Below are 12,487 nucleotides of genomic sequence, written 5' to 3'. Positions count from 1 at the left end.
CCAGTGTATAATTTGCCTACCATACAGGACAGTAAATTTTCTAGAACAGGTCACTTCCAGGAAGACCTAAGTAGGCTATTTCAGTCACCAAAGCCATTAAATCACATACAAGAGTGTAACTTCTCTATTAGATTTTCTTTGGAAGTTGTAGACAATAGGTGAATGTTGGGACACGTGCATATTACAATTTTTGCTTTCCCTGTCTGTTTCTTACCCTGCTAAAGTCTCCCATTACATGCATATAGCTAACATTACATTAGAAAATTTTCATTCAAGCTCAATGTACAAGTATAGATGAAACTGTCATAAGAAGAAACATAATCAGGGTAATTCATATTCATGGCAACTCCCAGAGCTGAGAGTAAATGCATATCAAGTATGCTAACACAAGACTAATTGATCTACACGGATAAAAGGGATAAAATTGATCCATATTTATACCACCATTGGTTCCACATCCAATGCTATTTGAATTCACAGTTAACTTTGAAATGTCTTTGAAAGGTGCTTTTTGTTCAATGTATACATTTGAAAATAGTACCAGGGCCTTAACTGAACCCTGGTGTCCACTAGCAAATTCCAGTAAAGATGGCAGAAGAGATATTAGCATTTACTATACCATGCACATTTTCATTTAATTTTTCAAAGATAACCACTACATTTTCAAATAAATATTGATCGTATTCTACAAGATGCTGCTGTCAGGAAGCTTTATCTTACATTAGATGTAAGTATCTTTATGCCTTGGTGGCTTTCTGCTATATTAGCCATTTCTATAAGAAGTTACTAATAGAAGTTCAAGATGCACTTCCTGAGATCCGCCACATGCTGTATCATCCTATAGGTATTTTTGAACATTACTTGAATATATAATGTAATGAAATTTTTTATATTTGTATTATTTTTCCTTATACTTCTTATACTTCTCTATAACATATAACATCTTTTTTTTAATATATGCTATTACAGTTGTCCCATTTCCCCCCTTCTCTCCCCTCCAACATATGACATCTTTATTTGCATTATTCTTGCAGCTATTACTCTGGGTCATCTTGTATTATTTAAAATTTTTATTTATTTTTATAGCTCTTTGGTAAACTGTGTAAATAATTAAAGCATCATGAACTCGGTTATATTCACTGTATAGTTGTTGAACTATTTGTGCATAGTTATTAGTAAAGACCAGGACTAATTTCACAGTTATATACTAATCATATTGTCAAGCTTTCACTCTAGTTACATAGCCAGGGACACAATTAAGCTCATGGTCTATCCAATTCTCAGTAATGAGAAGACAGTTTTGACAGTGTGGAATGATTAAAATGCTTAATGTTCATTAGCCTTCTTAGATGAAATTTAGTAAAAGAAAAGGTAGGTAATTTAAAGTTGTATAATGGAGAGTATTATTTTACAAAAACCTTAAGAGAGCAATTTGAAAAGGGCATTGATTGCTCAAAACTTAAAATATCTTAGGCATCATTTTGAATTTACAAAAGCTAGATAAAAGGTTTATAAATATACTGAAAGTGAGTGATACAGACTAGAAAACTGAAAAATGCAGTAAAACCCAATATGAAGAAATTATTTAATCTAGCAGAAATAGGAAAATGCGGACAATATTAATGACTCCTAAATCTACAGTGACATCCATTATCATAAATTACCAAGATGAAGAATGTTATAATACTAAAGGTAATTTTCTTGAGTCATTACATTTCAAAGACACAGCCCAATAGTGAGTATGTAAAAATATGTAGGCTAAAATGTGAATAAGTTTCCCACTGAGAAGCAAAGTCATAGCTCTTTATGAAGCATTACTAGAATGAAGTCACTGATAGGCAGTGTTAGGATAGGGGTGGTAGTGGTGGTGGTATGTGTGCACCTACCTGCAATGGCGTGTACTCCCAGAATTTGGGAACCAACTTGGAATGCAAATTTGGTGAAATTTGCCATCATCAGAAATAATTTGTTCTAAGAGATGACATCTAAATATGTTATACTGCTTAGGCAAAGGGCTCCAAAAGCTCAACCATTCCAGGCATTTTTTTTTCTCTTCAGAATTTCAGTGTTAAATCTCACCTTTCCACATGAGTTCCAGTTTATTGCACAGAATGTGTGCTTTGGAGTGGGCCTTGAGGGCCATTGGGTCCAACTTTCTAATTGCAGGAAATACGAAACTAGCAGGTGGTCTTATCTATCTACAAATATAACCCACAAATTCACTCATTCTAAAAATTCACATTCAAATTTTGGATTTTTCTAAATGTCCTCTGACACAATATCTGAAATTTCATCCATTGGCTCTATTCAGAGGCACCACAGCATTTATGACTGATTTTGCACTTGCATTAGTACCTTTCAAATATTTGAATTTAGTCTCCCTGGCACATTTGATCAAGCTAACTACGTTTTCAATCCCTGGTGAGAAAGTCTTCCATTTCCCTCCTGATCTAGGTCGCTCTTAACGTGCACCTCCCTTTCTTTTGACTGAATTCTTATTTGTCTGTGTCTTTAAAGCCTGATGACTCCCACCTCACTAAAAAATGGGCAAAGTATTGGAAGAGCTAATTCATTAAAGAAGTAATATAAATTGCCAATAAATATCTAAAAATGTTTAATATCCATAGACATCAATTAAATGCTCTTTAAATAAACATTCACTTTAGTATATGTAAAATTAGCCAAGATAAAAAAAACCCGAATTTTTAGCTAGGATGCAAGAAAGCAGGCAACACTGCATGGTGCTATAATAAAAGAAACAAAAGACAGAGAAAGATTCAAAATTTGATGAATAAACCTGTTTCTCATATAGAGAAAAGTGACAATGGAGAAATGTTTAAATAGATTATACCACAATGCAACTACTAAAAATGTTTTAGAATAATTTAGTGACACTGGAAAATGTTTGTAATTCCTTATTAAGGAAAAATGCATTATAAAATATGATTTTACTAATATCTATAAAAATTGCTGAATGAATACTGACCAATGTGATTATGGGAATCATACCTTTCTGTCTGTTAAGTGTTTCAGACAATGAAAATAGGCTCTGTGTCCAATCTGATGCCAAGTAAAAACAAGTTTTAAAAATACTACCAGAAGTGATCTGATTAATCCTGAACCTTGCTTTTTACTCTTAGGCTCTTCTACGCATCTTAGGTCATAGTGACCTTTTAAAATGCTACATCTCATATTAGTGTTCTAAAACCAAATATTTTTCATGAGTGCTGCTGTTAAGTCATGCTCCAGCCTTTCTTGAACCTAAGTGCCAGGCTTTACACTTGCTCCTGTCAAATTTTACTCGGTTTCATTGAACCCATATGTTGTACAGTTGAACTCTTCCCTCCCTCCCCCTTTTTCCTAGTGCTTCACATTGGACAGCCACTCACAGCTTTGTACGATCCATAGGTCTATTTGCATGACATTAATGTCCTCATCCAACATTAATATCCTTTTATCCATCAAAGATTGTAGAGTATGCCCCTTTGTACTAGAGATGAAACCCATTATAATCAGCATCGCCAAAAGACGGGTCAGATAAGTCATTTTAATTTGAAGTAAAACTGCCACTGAAGATGGAAAACCAGTCTAAGTGAATTCCATCGTATGTATTATACTTCCAGGGAAATTCAGGTATGTGGAAGAAAAATATTTTGAAAGATTATATAGATTGTTAAGTGAGTAGATAAGCATAGAAAAATGGTATCAATGATAAATGCAAGAACTCAAGAATGAGTGGTATAGGATGCTGCCGGTGTACACACTGTATGCTTGTGTGATTCAAGCATTTTAGCTGTGGGTTTAGGGACTGTAAAAACCTCAATTTAGTGCTGTAAAGCAGCTTAAAATATTCTTATCACCAGTTACAACTCTTAAAAAGAAATTTTAACCTATGTCATGTACCAACCAGGTGCTAGGTTTTCTGGTCCTTAGAATGATTTTCACATTGATCTGGAGAAAGGTAAGAACAGGGAGGTTCCCTTCTCTAATTATTTTGTTTTTAGAGTCTCATCTAATCCCTCTCAATGGAAAAATTAAGAAGATTTATATGCTAACATGCCCAGCACATTTCCCAAAATAGCAAATAGTTTCCTATTCGGTAAGAAAGAACTTTAGGATGTAAAATCTATTAGCATTAAGAGGAAAACATTTGTAGACATCTTAAAGAAAATAATATAAAAATATAAATTATTGGAAAGGGAAGAAAATTGAGAGTTGAAGAGAGAGGAAACATGAAGGATCTTTCTCCATAGGAATATACCTGTAATATTTTGGTGATGGACAACTATTTTTATGGGATATTTGGGCTTTTTGCTTGAGCAAGTTCATATGCTAATGTAAATAGAAAAAGGAAAGCAAGAGAGGTATTTGTAATTTTAAGATGTGCGAACCAGCAGGTTTTTTTTTTTTACTTTAAAAAATCATCCAACCACTGCATAGACCTGAGGACCAAAGGAAAGTTGAAAAGGGAGTCTAATTTCTGTAACATCATGACAAGGAAATGGGCAAACACAAATTGGGGTGATCAGAGGTGAGGATGGATCTATCGTACTTTAACCGCAATTGAAGTAAAACATTAAAAGTCACGTTACTTTTACTGTTGGTAGAATGAAATCACTTAGAAGTGTTACTAGAACTCTCATTACTCTCTTGAGAAAGGCAAATCATATCCTCTCTTCTCGACATAATAGGATGTAGTACGATATCTTGCTTGAGATGTGGGTGCTGACATCCATGTAAAGAAGTTCTTTTGTGTGTTCCTAATACGGATTATCAACATAAACAATTTATTAAAAGGGTTGCACAAAACTGGATAATTTCTCAAAGGTTATTTGTCTTCATGATTCAGAATATGATATCAGAGACCTCCACCCATTCATCTTCATCAAACCCTGTTCCTTTCCCTCCCCCATAGATAACAGTGCTAATCTCACTACCAGACCATGTGATGGAGCCTGGTCAATGGAAGATGGGTGGAATGAAGCACACTGCTTTTGAGCTAACTGCCCACAAAACCCTCCAACACAGCACTTGCCATGCTCTTTACCCATTAGCAGGCCAGATAGAGAAGACCCCAAGGATGCAGAGGAGGAAAGCCCTATGATGTGAGAAGCCTGCTCCACTTTGGAGATAAGGTGGTTGGAGAGGAACATCTATCTACATGGGAATTATGTTTTAGAGAGAAACAAACTTCATTCTGTTAAGCCACTGAAACTCTGGAGTTGTTGGTTATCTCTACTAGCTTACCTCAGCTAGGTATGGATTCTGGGTCAGATTGCTTGGGTTAAAAATCTCATTCCATCCATAGCTGTGCAAACTACTTAACCTGACTCAATTTCCTTGTATGTAGAATGCTGACAGTAACTTTACCTACTTCATAAAGTATTTGAGGGGATGGAGTGAGGTATATAACCCTTTAATAAAGTTGGTATTTAAGTATGACTTACGGTGGCTTCATTCCTAAGGAAGACTCTCATTTTAAGATCATATCCAAATAGGGATTTCTTGCAGAGTTTGGTCGAGTACTGTAAGCTAATTTGTAAAATGAAAGACTATCCACTTATGATGTTTAACTAAAGAAATGCTGAGTTTTCCAGGAAGAAAATTAGGGAGAAAATGAGGACTAGAAGGAGGAAAGAAGGGAGGTGATGGAGGAGAGAATGAAGACTTCTCTGTTTTAAGCAGCTTCCGTATGAACTGAACTTTGCTAACAAGTCTGTCACAGCCAGGAAGTAAATATCTCTCAGCATCAGATAGTTACAGCAGACATGTACTCTTGTTATTGTCTGCAGGAGCTTCCTGGACATCTTTCTGCTGTGGGTGGTATACGGAACCTCCTTCTCACCCCCACCCCATTCCATGACACTCCTGCTGCCCCGACGTTTTTTTTCTTCAATGAGAAATACTCACTGGCTGTTTACATATCCTCAAAATCTCTTGTGAAAGTGAACCAAACTAAAATAAACCAGGAGCCTTTTGCCACTTAGTAAGCTTTATTCTAAGGCATGGTGCCTATAAATAAGGCAATCGGATGCCAGGGGAAAAAAAAAAACCTCACCAAATGCACAACTGTACATTTACAGTCTCTTCTATAAATAGATGAAGATTACAGGTTTTTAAGTGAATGAGAGACTACAGCAAAAATTTTGTGAACTCAGAAAGATGAGTGAAGCATAAAATATACTCTGTGTAACAGAAATGGATATTTATTCAGTAGCAACGCCAACAAAATTAAACACAAGGAAATTAGTATTTTGTAGGTTTGGTAAAAAGGAACCATGAGTGGATTGAGCGCAGGCTGCAAACCAAAGGGTCACTGGTTCAATTCTCAGTCAGGCCACATGCCTGGGTTGTGGCCCAGGTCCCCAGTAGGGGGCACGTGAGAGACAACTATACATTGATGTTTCTCTCCTTCTCTTTCTCCCTCCCTTCCCCTCTCTCTCAAAATAAACTTTAAAAAATCTTTAAAAAAAGGAACCATGAAATGCCCTGGTTTTGGTCTCTTTGGAGTTTCTTAGATGGAACTGCTCACTTTATAGGCAAATATATGAATTTAGCAGTTGGCTATTTATTAATCAAGATATTCTTCACTTTTGTGAAAGTGAGCTTCTATTTTTCTGAAGTACCCAAAGATGAACAAAAGATGTACCTGTGAAGAAATAGGAGGTTTTTACTCCATAAACAAATTGCACTTATTCTAAAAAAGAAAAAAGTAGAAAGCTTAAACATAAAGTAAAATGTGGTTTTCTGCATCGTTGCAATGCCCAAGGACAGTTCTGATCTGATGCCTTATCAATTTACATGGCATTTTACTCTAGTGGTTTCTCTAAGGTTCAGCAAAAACAAGCAACAAAACAATATGCTCTCTCTGAGCCACAGGAACCAGTTTCAGGGCTTAGTGCATGTAGTTTTAAAATTTTCTCCTCTAACAGTATCCTATGAGTGGACCGTAAAGAAAACCCTTTCAATTTTGCATGGTAATTGAGTTTTGTGGGCATTTGGGGCTTTGGTTTACCTTCTAGAAGAGTAGTATCTGGGCTCAAAGATCATGTGTAGTGCAAAGATGAGTGTGAAACAAAAGGCTAACATTTTACCACTTGATGCATATGGATCATTCCAGTAACCCAGGCAGCTGAATTGGTTAGAGGCTGAGGATACCTAAGTTCTGCTAATAATGCAAGCATAGGACCTGCCAGTTACACTAAACAACTTCCATACTCTGTAGCTCTTAGGAGTATCAATGACTTCATCATCCTCAATAACCAAAAATCTAAGAAACTCACTTTTATGTTGTTTAAACTAGTCCTAGAATTTTATAATAATACAATTGGCTTAGTGGTAGCAACAAGTGTAGATAATAGAGAATATTGAAAAGTACTGGGTTAGGTTCCTTCAATTATCTGCATATTTCTACACTTCAGTGTGGAAATCTCTGATCATGAGTACTATCAACACTAATTGGAGCCCTTGATTTCCAGGAATAGACTTTTCCAGTAAAGTCAGTTTGGCATTTTTGCAGATACTGTTCTGTGCTAAAAAAATAATAATGAAAAAAGTACTAGAGAAGGACACATGAGTCAGCTACTAGCCTGTTTTCCAGGCATAGGCACGTCTCTTCACTTCTACAGGTCTATTTTCTCAATTTGAAGATTGAAGGGTTGGACTGGCAGGTCTCTAAAGCCCCTTTTAGCTCTACAGTCTAGACTACTTACAAAGGTCAGTACTGGCTCATTCAGTCATTAGATCTACAAATACTATTAACATAATGAGGTCCTGCCTTTCAAAACTGCAGTTAAGGGAAAAGCATGCTCCCCCTCATAGCTATGGGACTGTAAATCATTTGTTGTGCTAAGACATGCAAACCCTGGACAACACAGTTTGTTCTTTGCATTTGACATGCTGCATTACACCCCAGATGGGTGGGTTGTTAAAAAAAAAGTAAGCCATCTGATTGTCTTTGCTTGCCTATTAAAATTAAACTGAGCTTATAATTAACATCACCAGGTGAAGTACTTTAGTGTTGTCTTTTTTGTTAAGGAAATATTGAGTGATTCTCTTCTGATGGCTTTTTATTTTTGGAAAGTTCAGCCATATCCCCAATTCAGACTCTTGCTCCCACATCAGCTGATTCATTCCAAATCTTCAAAGAACATTCTCCTTATATAATTTTCTTTTTCTACAATGGTCACAGTTCTCTAGCCATATAATAAAAATCATGCAAATCTGAGTTTGCTTACATTGAAGACAGACTTATTTGAATAGGGAGACCAATGTTCATTCACTTCAGTGTGAATAAAGCCTGATGCGAGGTTTGTCAGTGTGGCTTTAGCTGAGCTGCAGTTGGCAGAGCCTACAACACAGATTGCTATACTTACAGGTCTGATTTGCGGCAAATGTGGCATCTGTGTTCTGAGTTCTAGATTTAGCAGCTTCTCTAGCTTTATTCTTCTGGCCAGCCATGGAATATGATTCTATGTACTCCTAACAATCAGTACATTTAATTTTGATTTTTGCTTTGTTTTTTTGCATCAGGATTCAAAATGTAACCCAACAAATTTCAGATGAAGTCTAAAATGGGTTTTCTGTGATTCATACACATCAGTGAAAAATATGATTGCTGATATGACTTTACACACGTGCACACATAGACTGTCCATGCACACACACCAACATTCCCCCATGCTGGTTTTTTTTTTGATAGGTTTGATAGCAATGTAAAACCATATGTGCTAAAATGTTTCTTATTCATATTACCAGGATGATAATGTAAATCATTACTACTTATCAAAAGGTTAACTTAGAAAGAATTCAAACATTCATTCTAAAATGCTTTTTAAATTTCCTTTTTTTCCCTAGGATCCTGCAGAAGTAAAAAAAAAAAACATTTATTTTTTACTTGTATGATTTTATGCTGATTTCAACAATTGCGGCCAGTTTCCATAGTCTATTTGCTTAAAGCCTTGAATGGTACTGAAATATTTAAAAATTTTTACATGTTGATTAACTTCTGGGATATGTACACATCAAGGATGAGTGAGTTCAGTTAAATTTCCTAATGTTTTGATGCTGGATGAAATCTCTTTCATTTGACTAGCACCTGTGGAATTGACCTCAAATTTGCATGACCAAGTACTCTCTTGAATTGATCCTTAACTGTTCTCTTCCCCATCAGTAAATCTTAGATACATTTCTCCTCAACATGGGAGAAATTAGACTTTGTATTTTCACTAGGATTAGGAAGCTGAGGGCAAAAGGAAATGGAAGCAGAGAACATTAAGAATACAGAGAAAAATGAGTCATACAATACTCATTACATTGGAAATCATCTAATTAGGTCTCCAAATTGAGAGTAATGTGTCTTTTGTTTTTCACTTCTAGAAAAAAAAAGAAAGAAGAGACAACAATAAAAAGTGTATAGTTAGGGTTTTATAAAGAAAGAAAAGCAAAGTAAGGGAGGGGGAAGAGAAGGAAATGCCTTGTACCCTCTCCAAAACAAACAAGCAAGCAAACAAACAAACTGCCCATTTCACACACACCCGCTGCCTTAGAATGAGGGATACAGGATGCTGCCAAAGCTTCCATCAGAGAAAACAATAGTGAGGCAGGAGAGCAAGGAAGTTTTCAGAAGTGTCTTATTAGTAAAGGCTAAGACAAATACAGTTGGCCGTCCATTGACCAGAAAACCAAATAAATTATGTCAATCCCTGAAACATTCTCATCATCAAGGATTTCTTTTTATTTAAAAATGGAACGTCTGTATCACATGGGGAAAAGAAGCCTTATTACAGTTTTAACATTTGTACCTGTTTACTTTTCTTGGAGCGGACATTCCTATCCCTCCAAACAACTAACATACATAGAGCTAAAAATCACATAAGGAAACAACTAAAGGATAACAACACTAATAGTTTCAACAGTGGAAGTGGCACTTGGTCGTTTTTGTTGATACGAGTCCTGGGGAATCCAAATGGCAGAAGAGAGCAAGGAAGAGGCTTTCGTCCAAGATGCACCACGATAGTGAAAGCCAGTCATGGGATGTAGCCCTGGGAAAGACCTGCAGAGTGCTCCTGAGGGGACATGCATCCTTACTTCCAGCCACCAAAACATTCTGCAAGGTACCATGGTTTTGTATTTTGAATCATTTGCAAAGATGTTTTGGCCTCTCAGCAAATCAACCCTAAAGTATTTAATGAGCAATAAGTATATTATGAACAGAGTCTTCTCAAGCCTGGAACAAGAAACTATATTCCCTCTGCTTTCATTCCCTCCTATTGTTCCTGCTTCTTCATTTTTTCCCCACCTAAATAGTCATTAAAAAAATATCAACAGTACCGGTGCTTTTAGTCCATGGTCAAAACCATCCTTATAATATTTTTTGAATAATTCTGACACAATACATTGTATTTGGCACTGAAATCAATTCGTGACTAGTCTACATAAATGCTATCCTATACAGAGATAAGCAAAGGAGAGTAATATATCAGAGCAATCAACAAATTACAAATCATATGCTAAGGAGATGCCAGAGTGCATAGGCAATGGACCAGTGGGGTGACCATGGGCATCATATGGGATAGCATACTGGAAAGGACTCTAACTGACAGAGCACTTTGGACATTAAGGTGATTATTACTGTTGTTATTATGGTATAACAACTCACCCACTGTGGGGAAAGTAAACCCCAAGAAGGCAAAAGTTCTGGTCAGATTGAAAACAAGGAATCATTTCCTCTCCATGTCTAACAGCTAGCACTTGGCAATGGTAATGTAATGTGTGGAGAGACACAGCTTGGGCCTACAAAATAGAAATTTGAATATATAAATATATATTATGAAGTATGGTCGGATACAAATTGATGTAAAAATATGCTTTGCTTTCCCTGTGTCATGAGTTTAAAAAGCATATAATTTTGTGTTGTTTTATGTTGAAGCAAAGTTAGTAAACTTTTTGGTTCTGTTAAGGAAGTATTTTCACAGTATATGTTATTACAGTGCTGAAACCTTACATGTTAAATAGCCACCTGAAATATGTAGGACTTATCCAAAAATAACTTAACATTAATATAGATCATTCTAGTAATATGTTTAGTTATATGGTCTGGGGTAGTAATAATGGAGTGGTGAGAATTCATCAAGATTTGCTACTTGGCCCATTTTTGATTAAATGTTTGAGATAGTCAAGTAATCTTATAGGTAGGATATCCACGATGTTTTCATTGTCAAATAGGAAATGGCCTGAAGCTTTGGCTGTAGAAAGTACTGTAGAAAGATGGTAAGTTGGGAAGAGATTCCTTTTCTGCCCTCAGCCAAACTAGTGACTGTGGTAAAACACTTGTACCCAGATAGTATACCCTGGGTCAGTGTCTGACAATCAAACACCCCTCAGGATGGCAGAGCTGCTCAGGTGCAAGAGTCCACAGAGTAAACAGCCTTGCCTCATAAGGACAAAGCCCATGGCTTTGAGAATTTGCTTGCTGTTGAAGAATTCTGGAAAGCTATTTGAAGGATAATCTTCTCATTTCTTGGGTCACTGCTGTCATGTTACTGGCCTTCGTTGCAATTCCAGTTAAATTACAAAGTACAATATATAATGTTGAACCTTCAGGAATAATATAATGAGCACAGCCACCCTCCACAAAGTCCCAAGTTCAAATTACCGGCAGAGTCATCATCTGAGAATGTCTGAGAATGTACAGAATCTTGATCATCACTGTTGCTGTCTGTGTCACCACCACCATCATCATAGCATCTTTAGCATTACAGTTGCAGTATCCTGATCATGTCAAGTGGGGTGGGAAGATCCGAAAAACCAGTATCAAGACACTGTCCAGTTTGGGTGTGTAAATATTATCCTGTGCTTCTTTGCCCATTTAGCAAACACTTTCTTTTCAGTGATAAACCTATGGCCTCCATACGGGGCATGTTCATGAAGAAAATATTCATCACACTCATCTCTTCCTTGTTCATAGTAATGGTAGGGAACTTTCCTATACCCCTCTGTCCTAGAAAGGAAAAAAAAAAAACAGAAAGACTGAGATAAAGAACAAAAATCATTCATTTACAAGAATCCATTATGTGCTGAGTAAATGCATTTACTTGCAAACCTATGCATGATTCTAGCCCATGAACTCAGTTAAAACTATTATGTATAAAAGCTTTTAGGAAGATGTACCAAGTCCTTAGTGCTTTAATAAATCAAATAAAATTTATATATCACACCAATTACATTCGAACACATAGCTCTCCTTTGAAGGAGGAAATGGTGCATAATGGAGCAAACTTTGGAGAGCCCAATGCTTTTACAGGACTTGAAGAAGTCTTGTGATATTTCAGAGGAGGACAGTTGGTTCATCTGTGCTCCAATATGCTAGTAGCTGGGATAGAAATATTTGATCATGAAGATTGTGGCTTAATTACCATTTTGAAAATATGATGAAAATATTTCCTGAATTCTATTTTGCCAGTTGTTGGTAGGGAAGTATGTTTGA

General features: G+C 36.2%; 1 protein-coding gene across 1 annotated transcript in view; it reads right to left on the bottom strand.

Moving 5' to 3' along the window:
• Positions 1-9,715: 9,715 nt before the first annotated feature.
• ST6GALNAC3 (ST6 N-acetylgalactosaminide alpha-2,6-sialyltransferase 3) overlaps positions 9,716-12,487 on the bottom strand; it is a 494,049-nt gene continuing 491,277 nt past the window's right edge. The window contains exon 5 of the mRNA XM_028513558.2: positions 9,716-12,001. Coding sequence (XP_028369359.1) covers positions 11,815-12,001 — 187 coding nt within the window. The 3' untranslated portion in view covers positions 9,716-11,814. The remainder of the gene's footprint in view (positions 12,002-12,487) is intronic.

The sequence above is a fragment of the Phyllostomus discolor genome, chromosome 5, assembly GCF_004126475.2.
Source record: "Phyllostomus discolor isolate MPI-MPIP mPhyDis1 chromosome 5, mPhyDis1.pri.v3, whole genome shotgun sequence".
NCBI lineage: Eukaryota > Metazoa > Chordata > Mammalia > Chiroptera > Phyllostomidae > Phyllostomus > Phyllostomus discolor.
The sequence above is the reverse complement of the archived record's forward strand: the minus strand, read 5'-3'. Positions and strand labels throughout refer to the sequence as shown.